This window comes from Rhinopithecus roxellana, chromosome 14, assembly GCF_007565055.1.
Source record: "Rhinopithecus roxellana isolate Shanxi Qingling chromosome 14, ASM756505v1, whole genome shotgun sequence".
Lineage (NCBI taxonomy): Eukaryota > Metazoa > Chordata > Mammalia > Primates > Cercopithecidae > Rhinopithecus > Rhinopithecus roxellana.
The window spans coordinates 65,901,014-65,924,032 of NC_044562.1; the positions used below are offsets into that span (position 1 = coordinate 65,901,014).

At 40.0% G+C, this 23,019-nt stretch overlaps 1 protein-coding gene across 1 annotated transcript in view; it reads right to left on the bottom strand.

The window, feature by feature from the left end:
- GIGYF2 (GRB10 interacting GYF protein 2) overlaps positions 1–23,019 on the bottom strand; it is a 166,414-nt gene that overhangs the window by 18,798 nt on the left and 124,597 nt on the right. Inside the window, 4 exon segments of the mRNA XM_010354548.2 lie at positions 171–293; positions 7,006–7,026; positions 7,028–7,243; positions 20,771–20,929. Coding sequence (XP_010352850.2) covers positions 171–293; positions 7,006–7,026; positions 7,028–7,243; positions 20,771–20,929 — 519 coding nt within the window.

The window sequence follows — 23,019 nt, forward strand, 5'->3', positions numbered from 1 at the left end:
CTGCTAGGGTAACCAAATTATGGGACGAAGTTTAATAATGAACATCCAATTCAGACACAAAACAATTCTGACAGTAACTGTCCTCAGTAACCACTAATCCATAATGCACGCTAGATATTCTGGAACACTGCTTGACTAGGTCCCTTTAAATAAAAACTTTAAAATTTTACCTCTTCTCGAAGCTGCCGTTCTCGTTCTTCCTCTAGTTTTTGGATTTCGGCCAACGACAGTGTGGCCTGGGACTGACATGCTGTTGTATTGGACTGCTGGCCCCACGTTGAAGAAGAGGGAAGCTAACAAAAAAGGAAAGGCAGGAAAGTTCATGAGGAAATGTGGACAGGAAACAAAGAAGCAATAATGCATTATGTACACCCAGAACAAATGCATTTCTGTCAACTTCATTTACCACATTCAATTCAAATTTCCTTCTTCATTGCTTTTACTTACTATCCGCTCAGTTAGCTCCTTTTGCTTAAGTTTTTGTCACTGCTCCAAACCTAAGTTTATTTTAAAACAACTTATAATACACATATACACTTATATTTGATCTAACACTTGGTGACAACAAATTTGTTACATCTGGTACTGACATAAACAGCAATATACAACCATAAAGAGGAGTAAACAAAAGAATCACTAAATTGGCTTAAGGATTTTTTAACTGACAAAAGCAACAAAGGACATGATATGCTGCTGTCCAGTGAAAGGGTTAAGGGCATGATTTCTGAGGGTAGCACCGTGAGATTTCTCATCTCATGAGAGATGCTGGCATAGTTCTTGATCAGCCTTTATGAAAGGGAGCCCCTGTTAACCAGGCTGTAGCTTCTAGTCATGAACATTAAGCTGCTTTTAACCAATAATTTTATTTTTCCCATCCCTTAAGATTATTGACTAAAATAGAGTATAAATATCTGGGTCCTAAATATTTCAATATTCTCAAAGCCTGATTATTCTCAGAGAAACCCTTGATCTTCCTGGCCAGAAAAAGATACACTTTTAATACTGAGGCATCAAACAAGTAAACACAATAAAAAAGAAACCTAACCAGACTTAAAAAATGTATTTAATAAAAATGATACATGTATATAGATCAAAACAAATAAAATGCCAAACAGTCCCCCAAAAGAATGGACCTATAGCAGAAATCTGTAACAGTGGATATTGATAGGATAAAAGGTATAAACAGTTTAAACCACCACTGATATTGCCAAACAACTCATCAAATGAATGTCTTCAACACTAGTGAACATAATCAACCCTTAACATTTTTTGGCCAATAAGATAGACAATAGGGCATTTCTCTCAAAATGCACCTGCCCTGGGGTTGGGGAGGGGTGCAGAGGGAAGTTAACAAAGACTGGGGGAAGGAGGTGTTGAGAGGCAAAACTGAGCAAAAATTAACTTTTTCTCCATAGGAAATGACTCATTTGAAGGCACTATCAAGATCTAGTAAGGCAGTAGATCTCAAACTGGCAGCATAACCTGAAGGGACCTATAAAAATATAGAGGCCCTGGCTCCACCACATGTATATCAATCAGAAGATCAGAAGGGAAGGCAGGAGAATCAGCATATTTTAATCATTCTGATGCAGCCAGTAACCACTGATGCTTTCTAATATCACAGTAGATGTGTCACCCCATGATAACCAGGAAACAATCTTTCAAGCCCGCTTCAGCAGAACTCAGTCAGCACCGGGAATAGAGGTAATGCCTCCAGAAATGGCCGTCTATCCTCATGGGCACCTCTGAGAATCTTCCTATTGCTGTGCCAATATATATTTATTCTCTCTCTCCTCCCTGGCCCTACTCTCTATTTCTCTCTTTATAACACACACATACATACGCATACACACATACACACACACATATACATACACACACACTCTCTCTAGGTATACATACACACAAAATATATATTCCATATTTCATAGATCTGCTCTCTAAGGTAACTGCAGACCAAACTTAAGTATTCCTTATATAGACTTATGTCTGTTGATAGCTTTCATTTTCCTTAAATCTTCCTTGTACATCAGAAATAATATCCCAGAACTCTTTCAACATTGCCTCATGACACTTACCAGCCCAACCATCACCCTACAATGCCCACTCAGGAGAACTGCAGTGTGTCAATCATGCTTCTCAGAACAAACTTTTGACAAATCAAAAGCCAACAGGGACCCCTGAATGCCTACCATCCTTCACTGATTTTTGAAACTATATTCTTCTTGTTCTGCCCTAACATTGCTACCTTACATTTCAACACTGGTTTTGCTTTAAGAAATAACTGTTTCACTGTCAGAATGACAGCATGAGGAACTGCACGGACCTGCTCCCTGGCAAAACTGGTGAAGATCATTTTTAAAATAATCATTTAAACTCTCTGACTGGCAGCAGGGCCTCACACCTGTAATCCCAGCACTTTGGGAGGCCGAGGCAGGCGATCACTGAGGTGAGAATTTTGACATCAGCCTGGCCAACATGGCAAAACCCTATCTCTACTAAAAATAAAAAAACATAGCTGGGTGTGGTGGCGCACACCTGTAATCCAGCTACTCGGGAGGCTGAGGCAGGAAGATCGCTGAGGTGGAGGTTGCAGTGAGCCGAGATTGTGCCACTGCACTCCAGCCTGGGCAGCAGAGCCAGACCCTGTCTCAAAAAAATAAATAAAGTCTCTGGTAATACTCCTAAGGGCATAGAGCAAATGAAAAAGAAAAAAAAAAAAAGTTTATTCAAGAGTATTTGCTAAAATCAGTAAGAACAGCAAGAATCTGTGACACTTAAACCAAGACCTACTCTCTCCTTCTCTCCTCCCAGCTTAATGAGACAGAAACTCCATTCTAGACTGGTATAGTCAAGACACGGCTCCCTTCTCCCCTCAGACATCAGTCAGCAGGCTTTCTTCCTGGGAAAAGCACATTGGTGTGTCTCACCCTGATGCTGGTTACCTGTGACAAATGCTAAGTTCCAAACAAGTGCAACTGATGTGGGGGCTCTCTTCTTGTGCCCAGCCCCACTCATAGGATGGAAACTCTTGACCACAGCAATACCAATACTAGGGCCGTGATCACCAATAGGGCTGGCTGGGCCAAGCCACCAGGAGAAGCAAGCCAAGAAGACCTGAGGCTACTATTCTGCTCACGCTTCAGCAAATGTTAGAGGAAAGCAGACTACTGTGCCCACTTCCAGAGCTGACTGAGAGATTTTTGTCTGAAGGTAGGAGTGTAGGAAACAGGTAGAAAACAGAAAGCTCCAGGTTTCTTCCCAAGGAACTGACTTTATTTGCAACAGATAGTGGAGGAGTTCAAGCCTAATGGTGTTTTCAGAAACAGTAGAAGTTGGGGTAAAAGGCAATTGGGAGGAAACTGGTAGATTCATAGGAGATACAGGCTAAACTGTAGGAGGCTGCTACCTTATCTGAGAAAACTAGTTAAAGAAAACTGGAAGAAATCCTCCCGGAGTCAAAACAAATTTCATATATAGACCTCAGGAGCTATTTTTTCAAAGAAACCTGAATTTAAGTGGATCAGTCTGTCAGTGTATGTCCCAAGGGACTTTTTTTTTCCTTTTTTGGAGACAGGGTCTTACTCCGTCATCCAGGTTGGAGTGCAGTGGTGTGATTTTGGCTCACTACAACCTCCGTCTTCCATGCTCAAGCAATCTTCCCACCTCAGCCTCCCAAGTAGCTGGGACCACAGGCACACATCACCACGCCTGAATAAATTTTTGTACTGTTTTTTTTTTTGGTAGAGATGGGGTTTCACCATGTTGCTCAGGCTCGTCCTGAATTCCTGGGCTCCAGCAATCCACCAGCCTTGGCCTCCCAAAGTGCTGGGATTATAGGCGTGAGCCACTGCACCCAGCCCAGGACAATTTTAACCCATTTCCCATCTGCCTCGAGAATATTTGCTGGCAGCACGTGCAGCTGCGGCATTTACCTAGAGCTAACTTGCAGGGGTTTTTTTCTAGATCCTTTGGCATCTGTTTTCTGTTCCAACAAGCTGTCCTAACTGCATCAGTGCTGTTTGGATGTAATTCTCTAAAAAGCATTTAGGGGTAAGGTTAGGACTGTAATCCCAGAGTTACCTCAGGGTCAGCGCTGCAGCCACATGTACCACCAGGAATATTCTCAGGGCAAACAGGAAACGGGTTACGAACAACAGAGCAATCGTCTAGCAATAAGTGGAGTGAAATAGCTGAGTGTAGAAAAGACAATCAAAGAGAGCCCTGCCAAACCCAATGTCACCTCGGAGTTACTCTGGGCACACCCAGTGCTGTACCCCCGGCATGGGCAACAGCAAAGTCTTCAACATGGTCAGGGGGAGGAGGGGAGAGTTGGACTCCACTAAAATAATCTATCCAGTCACAAAACAAATAAACAAACAAGTAAGAAAATCAAGCTGGAAGGGGCAAATGGAGATACCCAGAGTTGCTACAAGACATTATCAAAAAGTCCAGCTGCCAATAAAAAATTACGAGACATGCAAGAAACAGGAAAGTATAACCTATACACTGGGGGAAAAAAGCAGGAAACAAAAACTGCCTGTGACAATGAACAAGATGTCAGACTTAACAAAGACTTCACATATGTTATAAAAGCTATTTCAGGGAACCTAAGAAAGCTATGACTAAAGTAGTAAAGGAAGGTATGATGACAGTGTCACACCAAATAAAGAATATTGATAAAGAGATAGATAGATGATATTTTTTAAAAAACCAAAAGGAGATTCTGGAGTACCGAAGTATAATAAATGAAATTAAAAACTCTGCCCGTCAATGGAGGATTGGATAAAGAAAATGTGGTGTTTATATAAAGCACGGAATGCTACTCAGCCACAAAAAAGAATGAAATCTTGTCTTTCACAGCAACACAGATGGAACCGGAGGCTATTATCCTAAGTAAGGTAACCCAGAAACAGAAAGTCAAATACTACATGTTCTCACTTAAAAGTTGGGGCTAAACAGTGGATACAAACAGGCATACGAAGTGGAATAATGGACACTGGAGACCCCAAAAGCTGGGAGAATAGGAGGTAAGTAAGGGGTGAATAATCCAGTATCCTACTGGATACAATGCTCACTATTTAGGAGATAAGTACACAAAAAGCCCGGACTTCACCACTATGCAATGTATGCAATTAAGAACCTACACTTGTATGCCCTAAATATATATAAAAATTGTTTAGTTAAAAAAAAAATCCCTAGAGGTACACTACAGTATATCTGAACTGGCAAAAGAAAGAAATAAACTTAAAGATAGATCAATACAGATTACACAAAGAACAGAGAAGAACACGAAGAAAACTGAAGACAGCCTTAGAGAAATGAGACACCACTAAGTGCATGAAGTACATCAACATAAGCATCACTCAAGTGCCTGAAGGAGAGAGAGAAAGGAACAGAACACATAACTGAAGAAACAATGGCTAAAAACTTCTCCAATTTATAGAAAAACATTAATCTACACATCCAGGAAGCGCCATGAATTCTGAGTAGATTAAACACAAGGAGACCCATAAACAGATATGTCATAGTAAAAATGCTGAAAGCCAGACTGTTTGGAAGTTATCTTTTTTTCAAGAATCCTTTCCAAACTTCCCAGATGGACAGTGGTTCTCACATTTTAGAGAGCATGGGTTTGTTTAAATACAAGATTTCTCAGTTCTACCCCTAGAGGTTCTGATTCAATAGGTCTGGGGTGTGAATCCGGACATCTCACAAGTTCCCAAGCGACGGAACTCTGAGAATGACTGACTCCATGCCACCTCTCCCACTACATTCACCATACTATATTCTACTTTCTGGTTTACATATCTAACCTGTGAGTTCCTTAAAGATAGGGGACACTAAACCTTACTGCTCACTGCAGACCCAGCATGAAGTTAGCAGACCCTGCCATAAATCTGCTCCTCCCTTCCCAATTACTCCAATTCCATCAACAGTTCCACTACCTTCTCAGTCCTGAAACTTATTCTGGCAGGCACCCCAGCTTCTGCCTTCCTCCCTCAGCTCCAGAGAGTAATTAAGTCTTGCTGACTGCTATCAGGCCAGCTCCCTCCTGCTGGCCTCTCCTATTCATTCACACCAGCACCAACATAGCCTCTTTACTGGGCTGTGTTTACCCAGTATTCACTTTCTCCTTGTTAAAAAAAAAAAAAAAAAAAAAAAAAGGTTTGAATCCTCCTTAAAACAACACTTTGTATATATCACCTCTTAATGTAACTTTCAATAAATGCCCATGGCCAACTCTGTTTCAAGCCCTATATTCTAGTTCCCATTCACACATATGAATGTTTACATGCCTATATTTTTAAGTTTGTGAGCTCTCTGGGAGCAACTGCCTTGTCTCATTTATCTTTGTCTCAGCAGTGCTGAACTGGTATAGAATAGGCACTCCGGTGTTTACTGGGCCACATCAAATTTACGAACCAAACAGATTTACATGTTTTGCCTGCATTATTGCTCATGTCCTATCCTCTTGTTTACTCCTCTCTCATTTAAATGCCTAATACAAAGTACGTGCATTATATACCTTATTGATGATCAAAAAACCAAAGTAGTAATATTCAATGATAAAGAAAGTGCTGGGCACAGTGGTTCATGCCTGTAATCCCAGCACTTTGGGAGGCTGAGGTGAGCAGACTGCTTGAGTCCAGAAGTTCAAGCCTGGGAAACATAGTGAAACACCATCTCTAATAAAAACATAAAAAACTAGTTAGGTGTGGCGGCGCGCGCCTGTAGTCTCAGCCATTGGGGAAGCTGAGGTGGGAGGATCGTATGAGCTGCCCAGGAAGTCAAGGTTACAGTGAACCAAGATCATGCCACTGCACTCTAGCCTGGGTGATGGGAGTGAGTCCCAGTCTCAAAAATAAATAAATAATTTCAAATACTTTAATATAAAAAAAGGAAAGAAAGAAAGTACAGTTTTACTTCTACTGGTACAGCCAGCACCTACCTAACTAAAAAATGTTAGCAAGGAGCTCCTAAGGTTGATGCCTCGGGCTTTACCTTCATCTGCGCCAGTTGTTGCTTGCTGCTGCTGCTGCTGCAACCTCCGGAGAGCCTCTTGCTGCTGCTGCCTCTGGCGCATTAACTCCTTCTGCCGTTGGACCTCCAGCTCCTTCCTCTTCCGTTCTTCTTCCTCATGCCGGAGTCTGGCTGCCTCCTCTTCCATCCGCAGCCGGTTCTCCTCTAATCGACGCTGGGCTTCTTCTTCTTCCCGGGCCCATTTTGCAGCCTCCTCTTCCTTTCCAGAAGGAAAAATTAAAGAGATAAAAATTGTATTAATTGTGGAGGGAAAAAATCTGACTCACTTTTGAAAGCTTCTGTCAAATGGCTATAGAAATGATAGAGAAAGCAGAAACTGTTCATGATGGTGCAAGGTAGAAGCAACTTTTCTTTTAAAATATATTTATAGTAGCCACAAAGGCCTGGTATGCTTACAGGATGAAATTTTAATTAAAGGACTACCACTTTAACCATGTGCAGTCAAAGCCCTGATCTCGAAGCAGCTCACCATCAACTGCAAGAACGTCTCCTGGAAACACTGCTTCAACATCTGAGGTGAGCAAGCCTTTCAGGGTGCTGAGCGCTAAGAGCTACCAATACCTTGTAAGGATGCTGATTACCATGAAAGCATCAGCCAGTTCTAGAACCAAAGCAACTTTCCAAGACCACAGAATTCCATCCTTGGCTCTTGCCCTGTGGCTTATAGGCCCTTCAGAACACCTCTCCTCAACCAGTCCTCCACCATCTACTACATTTGCCCTCACCTGGACTCATTTTCCTTCTGCTTCCTTCCCTCAAAACCATTCCACTGTGCCCTGCGAAACTCATTTCACTAAGAAATTCCCTTCATCTGTGCAGTCTGTCTGCTGTGCCTGCAATGCTTTGTCTTACCCATAATCACATTCCTCTATTTCATTCTCTAAAACGTAGGTCAGAGAGAAGTCAGCCACTCGGAGACTCGCCTAGCCTTTAGGAGGTATACTTCACCTTTGCCTTTTGATTAAGGTCAACTATACCCTGTCCTTATCTATTTGCTTCTAGTCCACCTATGGCAGCTCCTGCTTCTACCTGTTCAACAACTACTACCTTTGTCAGGCTCCTTCCTTGTAGACAAAGCCTCCTGCCACATCAAAGGTTTAAAATGTCAGATTTTGCTTTTAAGCTTCCAGTGTAACTAGGGGTAGTCATGTGATCCAATTGGAGTCAAAGAGATGTCTACTGGGAGACCTTTAAGGAAGAAATTTTTCCCAGATAAAAGGAAGAAAGCATGAGAGAAGGACCATTCCCTATTTGGATACCGGTTGCAAACAGTGTGATATCCAAAACTCTTAACCATGACGTGAAACATCTGAACTCAAAAGTCAACACACCAGGAAATGGCAGAGGAGGAATACGCAAAGGCTGTCAATCCTTAATAGCATTCACTGAGTCACTGAAGCAAGTGTATAACAGGCTGATGGGCAGACCTCCTTAGAGTGTGAGGCAACAATTTCATTTATTATTTAAACTACCTTAGATGGGTATTTTTATTTTGGAGCTGAAAGTATCCTAATGATGGCGCTTACTTCTTGTATATTCATCACACACATAGGCTGTGCTTCTTGAGAACAGAAATAATTTCTCAAAAAGTCTTACACTCCACCAGAAAACAAGCACAATAACTAGCATGTAGTACATTAACTAAACATGTTAGCTGTTAAATGAATAAACCAAAGAATGAATCAACACACAATCTAACTTGGAAGCTATCTATCTCTAATAGAATTCAGGTTTCTGAAAAAGCTCAATTTAGAACACAGGCAAAAGCAAGCAAAACTCTACATTCTTAAGTGTGGACTGCACAGAGGGACTTCCAAGGAGTCAGTAGAGTTCTGACTTACAGTACTACTTACAGTAGTAAGGGGGAAAGTAACTTACAGTGGAGAAACCTGACAAACACTACTTTAGCCAAGTGATCAAGGTCTATATCAGCAGTCCCAAACCATGTTGGCAACACGTGTACCCCTTGATTTGATGTGAAGAAAATGCCACCTTGCCTCTGTGATCTTCCTCCCAAATACCCATAGCCCAGTCTATTCATGAGAAAAACTTCAGATAAATTCCTATCAAGGGGTACCCTATAATATACTAACCAATATTTCTTAAAACTGTCAAGGTCATCAAAAACAAGGAAAGTCTAAGAAACTGTCATGGCCAAGAAGGGCCCAAAGAGACATGACAGCTAAATGCAATATGATATTCTCTTTTTTACAAGTTATTATCATTATTTTTTCTTTGTAGAGACAAGGTCTCGCTATGTTGCTCAGGATGTTCTCAAACTCCTGGCCTCAGCGATCCTTCTGCCTCAGCCTCTTGAGTCACGGGAATTACAAGTGTTAGCCACTGTGCCCAGCTAATATGATATTCTGAATGGAATCCTGGAACAGAAAAAGGACATTAGGGAAAAGCTTTAAAAATCTCAATAAACAATGGATGTTAGTTAATAATAATGCATCAGTACTGGTTTATCAGTTGTAACAAATGTACCATACTCATGTAAGACACATTAATAGTAGGGGAAACTGTGTGCAAGGGGAAATATGGAAGTTCTGTGTATTATATTCCCAGTTTCTCTGAAAATCTAACACTGTTGTAAAAATAAACTCTATCAATAAAAAAAAAACTATGTTCTTAAACATTAAAATAAAATAATTTGGGGGTTCTAGTTTCTTGTAATGACAGAGTACCATGGTTGGACTAACTGTCACACATGTAATTATAAAAGCTGAACTAAATACCAATGAACTAAAAACAGAAAAAAAAAGAACAGGTATACTGAGCCAGTCCCAGTGGTTTGCGCCTGTAATCCCAACTACTAAGGAAGCTGAAGCGAGAGGGTCACATGAGGCCAGGAATTTGAGACCAGACTGGGCAATACAGTGAGACCCCTGTCTCCAAAAACATAAAGTAAAAATTAGCCAGGCATGGGGCATGTGCCTGCAGTCCCAGGTACTTGAGAGGCTGAGACAGGAGGATCGCTTGAGCCCAGGAGTACAAGGTTGTAGTGAGTTATAATCACACCACTGCACTCTAGCCTGGGCGACAGAGTGGGACGTCGTCAATAAAAACAAACAAACAAACAAACAACACCAGACAGAAATCAAAGAAGAGTATACCCTTCCCCGCCCGCCACCTGTCTATTAATCAAAAAGCATACTGTTGAAAAAATACATGTAAGATTTTTATTTACGTTTTGCCTAAGGGCACTCCCCCATTCACCAGCAACGGACTCGAAGTGTTACTAGCAGTTCTGGTGGTCAAAAGGGAGAGTTCTGGGATAGACAAGCAGACATTAACCTGGGGGAAAATTTGGAAGGGGGACCATCAGGAAGAAGGGAACCAGAAAAGAGATGAGCCCCCAAATCTGCAGAAATCCTTGGCTGGCTCACAAACTACAGGCATGAAGTAGACCTCGGGATCAAGCTAAAAGGTGCAGCTGGAAGCTGGAAAAACTCAGTAACTGAGATTAGAGATTTCTGCTGCTCTACCATGAGTGCGGTGCAATGCTGAAGACTGAATTCACCAAGGTAAGTGCCAGCCAGAACTAAACTCTCTCTTTAAAGGGACAAACCAGAATGCATAATCTCTATAATCTACCATTCAGAATGTTCCTTATACAATTTTTTTATTATAAAAATCACTAGATATACACAAAAATGGAATAAGGAAACAATATATACCATGCAAACACCAAAGACAACTAGAATGGCAACCTTAACATCAATTTAATAGACTTTAAGACAAGGAATACAATCAGAGGTAAATAGGAACATTTCATAATGATAAAAGGTTCACTAAGAAGACAGAACTATATAAATATATATGCGAGTAATAACGGAGCCTCAAGACACAAGAGCAAATACTAACATCTAAAGGGAGAAATGAACAAATCAAAAACTGCAGTTTCAGATTTTAGCATCTGTTTTCTTAAGATGAAAATGCACGGCTAATTTTGAAAAAATTGTAGCATCTCTCCCAGGAATCAATATGACAACTAGATAAAAATTAAGTAAGGATATAAAATATTTAAATGTTATCAGCCACCCTGACCTAATTGTCATTCATGAAACACTACACTCAACAATTGAGAAATATAGATTCTTTACAAATGTAGGAGGCCAGGCTTGGTAGCTCCTGCCTATAACTCTAGCACTTTGGGGGGCTGAGGCAGGAGGATTGTTTGAGGCCAGGAATTCAAGACCAGCCTGGGCAATATCGCAAGACCCCATCTCTCTCTACACACTCTATATATTTTTAATTTTTTTCCTTTTTTTTTTTTTTTTTTTTTTTTTTGAGACAGAGTTTCGCTCTGTCGCCCAGGCTGGAGTGCAGTGGCCAGATCTCAGCTCATTGCAAGCTCCGCCTCCCGGGTTTACGCCATTCTCCTGCCTCAGCCTCCCGAGTAGCTGGGACTACAGGCGCCCGCCACCTTGCCCGGCTAGTTTTTTGTATTTTTTAGTAGAGACGGGGTTTCACCGTGTTAGCCAGGATGGTCTCGATCTCCTGACCTCGTGATCCAACCCGTCTCGGCCTCCCAAAGTGCTGAGATTACAGGCTTGAGCCACCGCGCCCGGCCTTTTTTCCCTTTTTAAAAAAACTAGTTAAACAGTGGGTGGTTATATACTAACTTCAATGACACTAATAATTTTAATAAATTCTGATAACTCACTACCATCAGACCAGGCAAGACTCTGCCTCTATAAAAACTTTTTAAAAAATTAGCCATGCATGGTGGTATATGCTTGTAGTTCCAGCTACTCTGGAGGCTGAAGTAGGAGAATAGCTTGAACCAAGGAGTTCTAGGCTGCAGTGAGCTATGATCACACCACTGCACTTCACTGTGGGCAACAGAGTGAGACCTGAACTCAAACAAACAAACAAACAAACAAACAAACAAAACCACCCACAAATGCACACGGAATAATTCACCAAGACAAGCCATATACTCAACCAAAAGGGGTCAATACATTTTTAAAAATTGGGATCTTACAGATTATGTTCTCTGACTACAACATAACTAAGTTAGAACTAAATATAAGTAAGGGACTAGGCACTATAGCTCACGCCTGTAATCCCAGAACTTTGGGAGACCAAGGAGGGCTGATTGCTTGAGCCTGGGAAACATGGTGAAACCCCTTGTCTTCAAAAAATACAAAAATTAACCAGGTGTGGTGGCATACATCTGTGGTCTCATCTACTCAGGAGACTGAGGTGAGAGGATCACCTGAGCCCAGGGAGGTAAAGGCTGCAATGAGCTGTGACCATACCACTGTACTTCAGCCCAGGTGACAGAGCGAGGCCCTGTCTCAAAAAAAAAAAAAAAAGAAAGAAAGAAAGAATATAAATAAGATTACCTGGAAAAGGCTCCCAAATACTTGGAAATTAAATAACCCATTCTCAAATAACTCATAAGCCAAAGTGGAAATTACAAAAAAATTCAAAAGTGCTTTAAACTAAATAATAAAAATGCAACATACTAAAAATTGTGACATGCAATTAAAGAAGTGCTCAGAAAGAAATGTTGCTTTACATGTATTTATTAAAAAGGAAGAAAGGTTTAAATTTTATTCTCTAAATTTTTGTCGTAAGAAACTACAAACAGACATGCAAATTCAAATCAAAGTAGAAGACAGAAAACAACTGTGTGGCAGGAATCAATGAAAAGATAAATAAGTAACAAAGCCAAAAGTTGGTTCTTTGTTCAATCTTTCAAAAGACTGATAAACAGAACACAAACTACCAATATGCAGAATAAAAGGAGGACTATTGCTACAGACCAAACAAACATAAAAAGAATAACAATGAATAAAACTGTGCCACTGAATTTTACAGCTTTGTTAAAAGGACACAGATTACAAACACTGACAAGACAACCTGATTAGCCACATAATTCAAAGAAACTGAACTTTATAAAAAATCTCTCCACAAAGAAAACACTAGGCTCTGATAGTCTCAGTGGTGAACTCCATCAAAAACAAGCAGGCCTCGAAGATACTGCAGGTTCAGTACCAGGCTACTGCAATAGAGTGAAGATTACAATAAAGCAAGTTGTACGAAACTTTTGGTTTCCCGGTGCATATAAATGTTTATACTCTACAGCAGTCTATTAGATGTTCAACCGCATTATGTCTTAAAAAATAATGTCTATACCTTGAAAATCCCTAGGATTTTCAGAATGGTAAATGAGCATTGGCTTCAACTTAGTCACCAGCTGCATTAGCCCTTAACAAGAGAGTCAGCCTGTCCTTTTGAGGCTTTGAAACCAGGTACTGACTTCTCCTCTCTAGCTATGACAGTCCTAGATGATCTCTTCTTCTATTAGAAGGCTGTTTCACCTACATTGAAAATCTGTTGCTTAAAAAATGCAACAATCACCTGAGCTTTCAGAGAGCTGTATACTTTTTTGATAGTCTTGGCTTGATGTTGATGGCTGCTGATCAGGGTGGTGGTTGCTGAAGGCTGGGATGACTGCGGCAATTTTTTAAAATAAGACATCAGTGAAGTTTGCTACATTGATTGACTCTAATTTCTATGAAAGATTTCTCTGCAGTATGTGATGCTGTTTGGTAGCATTTTATCTAGGGTAGAACTTCTTTCAAAATTGGAGTCAATTATATCCTTTGCCCACTTTTTGATGGGGTTGTTTTTTCTTGTAAATTTGTTTAAGTTCTTTGTAGGTTCTGGATATTAGCCCTTTGTCAGATGGGTAGACTGCAAAGATTTTCTACCATTCTGTAGGATGCCTGTTCACTCTGATGATAGTTTCTTTAGCTGGGCAGAAGCTATTTAATTAGAACTCATTTGTCTATTTTGGCTTTTGTACACTTCTCAAAACAAGACATTTATGCAAAAGAAAAAATGCTCATTATCACTGATCATCACAGAAATGCAAATCAAAACCACAATGAGATACCATCTCACAACAGTTAGAATGGCAATCATTAAAAAGTCAGGAAAACAACATGCTAGAGAGGATGTGGAGAAATAAGAACACTTTTACACTGCTGGTGGGAGTGTAAATTAGTTTAACCATTGTGGAAGACAGTGTGGCAATTCCTTAAGGACCTAGAACTAGAAATACTATTTGACCCAGCAATCCCATTACTGGGTATATACCCAAAGGATTACAAATCATGCTACTATAAAGACACATGCACATGTATGTTTATTGTGGCACTATTCACAATAGCAAAGACTTGGAACCAACCCAAATGTCCATCAATGATAGACTGGATTAAGAAAATGTGGCACATATACACCATGGAATACTATGCAGCCATCAAAAAGGATGAGTTCACGTCCTTTGCAGGGACATGGATGAAGCTGGAAATCATCATTCTAAGCAAACTGTCACAAGGACAGAAAACCAAACACTGCATGTTCTCACTCACAGGTGGGAGTTGAACAATGACAACCCGTGGACACAGGGCAGGGAACATCACACACCAGGGCCTGTTGGGGGGTCGGGGGCTGGGGAGGGATAGCATTAGGATTAGGAGAAATACCTAATGTAAATGATGAGTTGATGGGTGCAGCAAACCAACATGGCACATGTATACCTATGTAACAAACCTGCACATTGTGCACATGTACACTAAAACTTAATTAAAAAAAAAAAACTGGAGTCAATCTCTCAAACCCTGTCACTGCTTTATCAACTAAGTTTATGTAATATTCTAAATCCTTTGTTGTCATTTCAACAATGTTCACGACATCTTCACCAAGTGTAGACGCTATCTTAAGAAACCTCTTTCTTTGCTTATGGAAAGTAGTTGAATCCGTAAGAAGCAACTGCTGACACATTCAAACTTTACCATGAGATTATAGCAATTCAGTCACATCTTCAGGCTCTACTTCTGATTCTAGTTCTCTTGCTATTTCCACCACATCTGCAGTTACTTCCTCCACTGAAGTCTTGAACCCCTCAGAGTCACCCATGAGGGTGGGAATCAACTTTTTCCAAACTCCTGTTAATGTTGACATTTTGACTTCCTCTCATGAATCACTAATATGCTTTAATGGCATCTGGAATGGTGAATCCTTTCCAGAAGGTTTTCAATTTACTTTGCCCAGATCCATCAGAGGAATCACTACCCATGGTACACAGAGCATTATTTCTTAAATAATGACACTTGAACATCAAAATTAATCCTTGATCCATAGGCTGCAGAATGAACGTGATATTGGCACGGATGAAAACAACATTAATTTCCTTGTACATCTCCATCAGAGCTCTTGGATGACTAGGGGCATTGTCAATGAGCAGTAATATTTTGAAAGGAGCAGTAGGTATTCAACAGTGAGTTTAAAATATTCAATATACGACGCTGTAAACAGATATGCTGTCATCCAGGCTTTGCTGTTCCATTTATACAGCACAGGCAGAGTAGATTTAGTATAATTCTTAAGGGCCCTAGGATTTTCAGAATGGTAAATAAGCATTGGCTTCAACTTTAAGTCACCAGCTGCATTAGCCCCTAACAAGAGAGTCAGCCTGTCCTTTAAAGCTTTGAAGCCAGGCACTGACTTCTCCAATCTAGCTATGAAAGTCCTAGATAATATCTTCTTCTATTAGAAGGCTGTTTCATCTATACTGAAAATCTGTTGCTTAGTGCAGCCACCTTCATCAATGATCTTAAGTAGGGCTTCTGGATAACTTGCTGCAGCTTCTACATCAGCACTAGCTGCTTCACCTTGTGCTTTTATGTTATGGAAATGGCTTCTTTCCTTAAACTTCATGAACTTTGCTAGCTTCAAACTTTTCTTCTTCGGCTTCATCACCTCTCTTGGCTTTCACAGAATTGAAGAGAGTTTTAAGGCCTTGTTCTGGATTAGGCTTTGGCTTAAGGGAACGTTGCGGCTGCTCTGATCTTCTATTCAGACCACTAAAACTATCTCCATATCAGCAATAAGGCTGTTTGGCTTTCTTATCATTCATGTGTTCACTGGAGTAGCACTTTTAATTTTCTTCAATAACTTTTCCTTTGCATTTACAACTTAGCTAACTGGCACAGGGGGTCCTAGCCTCTGGCCTATCTTGGTTTCTGACATGCCTTCCTCACTAAGCATAATCATTTCTAGCATTCAATTTAAAGTGTGAGACATGACTCTTCCTTTCACTTGAACCCTTAGAGGCCACTGTAGGATTATTAATCAGTCTAATTTCAATAATGATGTGACTCAGCGAATAGGGAGGTCCAAGGAGTGGAAGAGAGACAGGGAATAGCCAGTCAGTAGTCAGAACATACACAATAGGTATGGATTAAGTTTGCTGCCTTATGTGCGCACAGTTCATGGCACTCCACAACAATTTCAATAATGACATCAAAACTCACTTATTACAGATCACCGTAACAGATATAACAGTAAAAAAAACCTGAAACATTGCAAGAATTACCAAAGTGTGACACAGAGACAAAGTGAGCACATGCTGCTGGCCAACAGACTTGGTCGATGCAGGGCTGCCACAAGCCCTCCAATTTGTAAAAAATGAAATACGTGCAAAGCACAAGAAAGTGAAGCACAACAAAATGAGGTATGCCTGTATTCAATGAAGAAATAATTCCAATCTTATACAAACTTTTTCAGAAAACAATTCAAGTATCATATTCCAATTTAAGAGGCCAGTATAAACCTAACACCAAAAGGGGACAAAAGCATTACAAGAAAATTATAGGTCAGGCGTGGTGGCTCACTCCTCTAATCCCACCACTTTAGGAGGCCAAGAAAGGAAAACTGCTTGAGTCCAGGAATTCAAGACCAGCCTGGGCAACACGGCAAGACCCCATATCTCCACAAAAAATAAAAAAATTAGCCAGGTGTGGTGGCATGTGCCTGTGGCCCAAGCTACTAAGGCGGCTGAGGTGGGAGGCTTGATTGAGCATGGGAGGTCGAGGCTGTAGTGAGCCAAGACTGCAGCCTGGGTGACAGGGTGAGACCATCTCCAAAAAAAAAAAAAAAAAGAAAGAAAGAAAGAAAGAAAGAAAGAAAGAAAGAAGAAGAAAGAAAGAAGAAAGAAAGGAAGAAGAAAGAAGAAGAAGAAAGAAAGAAAGAAAGAAAGAAAGAAAGGAAGAAAGGGAAAAAAGAGAAAGAAAATTATAGACCTATTTCTCCCTCATGAACACAGATGCAAATATTCTTAACAAAACAGTACCAAATTAGGTTAACATATGTATCAAGTAGGGTGGTAATCCAGGAACACAAAGTTGGCTTAACCTTCAAAACTCAGTTATTAATAGTTATCAATAACTGTTATTAATATTAATTATTAATAATTCACCATATGAGCAGAATGAAAAAAGTAAATGATTATCAATGCAGATAAAGTATTTTACAACCTCAATATCTATTCATTGAAAAACTTTCAGTAAAGTAGGAGTGGAAAGAAACTTCTTCAGTTGGATAATGGATAACTATGAAAAATGATCAACATATTTAATGGTGAAATACTGAACATTTTCTCCCTAATACTGGAAATAAGGCTATTATCCATTTTAACCACTTCTATCCAAGGCTGGAAAGGAAGAATTAAAACTGCTTCCATTTATCAGTAAGATTCCATAGAAAATCTTGAGGAATCAACAAAAGTACCATTAGAGGTAGTAAGTTGAGTTTCACAAGGTGTCAGAATATAAGATCTACATATGAAAACCAATCAATTCCATTTCCATATAGAACTGGAAAATAAACAGTTCCCCCGCCAAGATGGAGTCTTGCCCTGTCGCCCAGGCTGGAATGCAGGGGTACCATCTCGGCTCACTGCATCCTCCGCCTCCCAGGTTCAAGCAGTTCTCCTGCCTCAGCAACGCAAGTAACTGGGATTATAGGAGCGCAACACCACGCCCAGCTAATTTTTGTATTTTTAGTAGACACAGGGTTTCACCCTGTTGGCCAGGCTGGTCTCAAACTTCTGACCTCGTGATCTGCCCACCTTGGCCTCCCAAAGTGCTGGGATTACAGGCATGAGCCACCGCATCTGACCTGCGGGAAAATAAACTTTAAAAATTCCATTTATAATAGCAAAAAAGAAAAAACTCAATTTTTTAAAGATGTACATAACCTGTATAATGAAAACAAAATGGCACTGAGAAAAAAACAAGGAACACATAAATAAATGGAAAGATATACCATGTTCATTGCCTGGAAGACTCAGTATATCTTAAAATGTGAATTCTCTTCAATTTAGATTCCACACAATCCAAATCATAATCACAGTAGGCTTTTACTTATACAGAAATTAAGAAGATAATTTTAAATTTTAATAGGAAGGCAAAAGATCTTAGTCAAGCAGTCTTGAATAAAAAGGCAAAGCTGGAAGACATACTGACTTACTTGTAGTTACTATAAAACTACAGTAGTAATCACATCGGTGTGTACTCGTTTAAGGACAGGCAAACTTATCAGTGGAACAAAACGGAAGAGTCCAGTAAAAAAAAAAAAAAAATTATACAATTGACTTTGACAAAAGCATCAAAAATTCAATAGAAAAAGTAAAGACTTTGCAAAAACAGGCACTGAAACAACCCATACCTCATACCATACAGAAAAAACAATTCAAACTATTTGTAAAACCAAAACTATAAAGCTTTAAAAAAAATACAGGAGATATTTTAATAATCTGTAGGCTGGCAAATAGTTCTTATATAGAAACAAAAAAACACTAATAAAAGACAAATGTAATAGGATTTCATCAAAATTAAAAATCTATACTTATCAAAAGATCCCCTAGGAAAAAAATAGACAGGCTATAGCGTGGAGGAAAGTACGCACAACATTTATCTAACAAAGGACACATACTGAGAATGTAAGGAATCCAAACCTAAAAGTAAGAGCTAAAAGTATACAACTTGTAAGAAAAAAATAGATAAATTGGACATTATTGGCCAGGCGCGGTGGCTCATGCCTGTATCCCCACACTTTAGGAGGCCAAGGTGAGAGATCACCTGAGGTCAGGAGGTCAAGACCAGCCCGGCCAACATGGCGAAACCCCATCTCTGTCAAAAATACAAAAATTAGCCGAGCGTGGCAGCACATGCCTGTAGTCCCAGCTACTCGGGAGGTTGAGGCAGAACTGCCTGAACCTGGGAGGCAGAGGCTACAGTGAGCCAAGATCGCACCACTGTGCTCCAGCCTAGGCAACAGAGCGAGACTTCGTCTTAAAATAAGAAAGTAAGTGAATAAAAAAAAAAAAAAAAAAAAAAAAAGATAAATTGGACATTATCAAAGTGAAAAATTTACGTGTTTCAAAGAACACTGTCAAGAAAGCAAAAAGACACACCTGTAATCCCAGCATTTGGGAGGCCGAGGCAAGCAGATCATCTGAGGCCAGGAGCTGAGACCAGCCTGGGCAACAAGTCAAAACCCCACCTCTACTAAAAATACAAAAAAATTAGCCGGACGTGGTGATGCCTGCCTGTAGTTCCAGGTACTTGGGAGGCTTAGACACGAGAATCACTTGAGCTGGTGAGGTGGAGGTTGCAGTGAGCCGAGATGGCACCACTGCACTCCAGCCTGGGCAACAGAGTGAGGCTCTTGATCTCCAAAAAAAAAAGCAATAAGAGAATATAAAGCCCAGAAATAAATCTACACATTCACGCTCACTGACATAAATCTACACATTCACGCTCACTGACATAGATGCCAAAAACACACAATGGGGGAAAGAACAGTCTCTTTCATAAATGGTGGTGGGAAAACTGGATATTCATAGGCAGAAGAATGAAATCAGAGCCTCATCTCATACCATACATGAAAATCATTACGTTAGAAATTATTGCTGGGTGATGGCCGGGCGCAGTGGCTCACGCCTGTAATCCCAGCACTTTAGGAGGCTGAGGCGGGCAGATCACAAGGTCAGGAGATTGAGACCATCCTGGCTAACACGGTGAAATCCCATCTCTACTAAAAACACAAAAAATTAGCCGGGAGTGGTGGTGGGCACCTGTAGTCCCAGCTACTCGGGAGGCTGAAGCAGGAGAATGGCATGAACCCAGGAGGCGGAGCTTGCAGTGAGCCGAGATCGCACCACTGCACTCCAGCCTGGGCCACAGAGCGAGACTCGTCTCAGAAAAAAAAAAAAAGAAAGAAAAAGAAATTATTACTGGGTGATTTATGGGAATTTGTTGTACTACTATTCTGCTTCAGTCTGAAACTTGCTTTTAAAAAAACCATTCATTTTACAACATTTCCACTATATAGTTGAGCAAAAACCAGAAAGATAAGACAAATTTTATTTTTCCTCTAGAAAACAGGTTTTCATTTGAAGAAATTTAGACAGAAGTAATAAGAGCCAGTTAGGTTTCTTTTGGTAATTTTCAGCAACCTGAAAAACTTTTAGATAGGCTATCTTAATGTCCTAGTATTTTCTAAATCACTAATTCTCAGCTTTAAAGAACAGTCAGGGCCAGGCGCGGTGGCTCAAGCCTGTAATCCCAGCACTTTCGGAGGCCGAGACGGGAGGATCACAAGGTCAGGAGATCGAGACCATCCTGGCTAACACGGTGTAACCCCGTCTCTACTGAAAAAATACAAAAAACTAGCCGGGCGTGGTGGCGGGCGCCTGTAGTCCCAGCTACTAGGGAGGCTGAGGCAGGAGAATGGCGTGAACCCGGGAGGCGGAGTTTGCAGTGAGCCGAGATCGCGCCATTGCACTCCAGCCTGGGCAACAGAGCGAGACTCCGTCTCAAAAAAAAAAAAGAACAATCAGAAGAGAAAACCATCTGGTCACCTGTTTGCGTAACAATTCTTCCTGCTTCCGCCTTTCTTCCTCTTCTCTTCTCCTCTCTTCCAGTCTTCTAAGAGCTTCCTCTTGCTGCTGTCTTTCTTCCTCTTCTCGCTGTCGCCTTAATGCAATTTCTTGCTCCCGCTGGCGACGCAAAGCCTCTTCCTAAGGAAAAAAGATGGAGGGTGGGGGGTGGGGGAGGGACTCAGGTCTATCATTCAATTTATTATGTCATATTTGGAAAGTAATAGGCTATGTGCTGCTAAGACTCTGTTAAACAGTAAACATAAAAGTAATCATGATCTGGAGTAAAAAGTATACATGTAAATTGGGGAACTGGACACGTTACAATAAAAAGAAAATTGAATTTAAAATATTAGTAGTTAAATTACAATAAACTGTGAAGTCTATCCTGGTTTCTATATTAGCTACATCATTTACTGATTAACCCTATAAAGAGTTACATTAGAATTAAAGCTTTGGTTTCTCCATTGGTATTTTTAATCCCTATTTTTTTTAATCAACTAGGAACTTAAGGCATAGAGTGGGCAAATCAACATGGCCACCAAAAATTTTGGCGTAAGATAAATTCTCCCGGTCAGAAGTACTGAGTAAAGCCATGTGTCCCAGAACATGTTCTGAAGATCAAAAGTTCCACCAATACTATTAAGTATTACACAGAAAGAGGTCCCATCGTTGAGATCATTTATAGAAAACTGAGCAACACAGAATTAAACATACTTCTTTACTGCAATACTCCTTAGAGCCTCTATAATATGCTGCGGTATAGTGTGACGCTAAGAATTAACAGTAGTTCTCATTTCATCTCAGCATGGATCTTTTTTGTTTTTCACAGAGCACCTCTTTGGGCTAAAACGTAGGAAACAAGTGGTAAAGGCTAGACTGTGGGGCTATTAAGAGAGTGGATCCTTTCAAGCGAAGTCTAGGAAAACCCCAATGGAAAAATGAGCCAAGCACATGAATGGTGAATTCCTGACCAAAAAAAAAAAAAAAAAAACCAAAAAACATTAAAAGTGTTATACCTCACTGGTTATAAATCCTTAAGCAAAGACTTAGCTACAAGGACTTTCATTCAAACACTTATCTAACAGTGAAGAACTGGAAACAACCCTCATGTCCAACAACAGGGAATTGGTTAACTTATTATAATTTACTTATAAAATGAAACTTAATACAGCTAGCAAGTATGATGATGTAGATTTTTAGATACACATTTGACATGGAAATATGACATAATTCATGTCAAAAGAAGGGTTATAAAACACAAGTACAAATAATATATACCTCCAGCCTGGGTGACACAGTGAGGCTCTGTCTCCAAAAAAATAAAAAGAAGACACCAAAAAGAGAATACAAAGCCCAGAAATAAATCCACACACTTATACTCAACTGATTTTTGACACAGATGCCACAAACACACAATGGGGGAAAGAACAGTCTCTTTAACAAATGGTGGTGGGAAAACTGGATATCTACAGGCAGAAGAATGAAATCAGACCCTCATCTCACACCATATACAAAAATCATTACATTCAAAATTATTGCTGGGTGATTTCTGTCTAAATTTCTTTAAATGAAAACCTGCTTCTAGGGGAAAAATACGTGTCTTATCTTTCTAGGGAAAAAAACGTGTCTTATCTTTCTGGTTTTTGCTCAGTTATACAGTGGAAAATGTTGTAAAGCAAATATATGTGAGAGTTTTTTTTGCTCCCTATTTAGAAACACTAAAATAGAGAGAAGAGGTTCATTAAGGGAAAGAATAAAGAGAAGGCAGAGGTCTTAGTCAAAGATACTTTTTTAAAGTACATTTGAATGGTCAATAAGCATGTGAAAAGATGCCCAACAACACTGATCATTAGAGAAATGCAAATCAAATCCACAATGAAATACCACTTCACACCCATTAAAAAAAGTTATTATCAAAAAGAAACAAAGCAAAACCAAAAAAATAAAATAAAATAACAAGTGTTGGTGAGAATGTGGAGACACTGGAATGGCTGTGCATTGCCAGTAGGAATATAAAGTGGTGCAGCAGCTGTATGAAACAATATGGCAGTTCTTAAAAAAATTCAAAAGAGAATGACCATATGATCCAGCAATTCCACTTCTAGGTGTATACGCAAAAGTGTTGAAAGTAAGGACTCAAACAGATATCTTATACACCCATGTTCACAGCAGCATTATTCACAATAGCTAAAATGTGGAAGTCATCTAAATGTCCATCAACAGAGGAA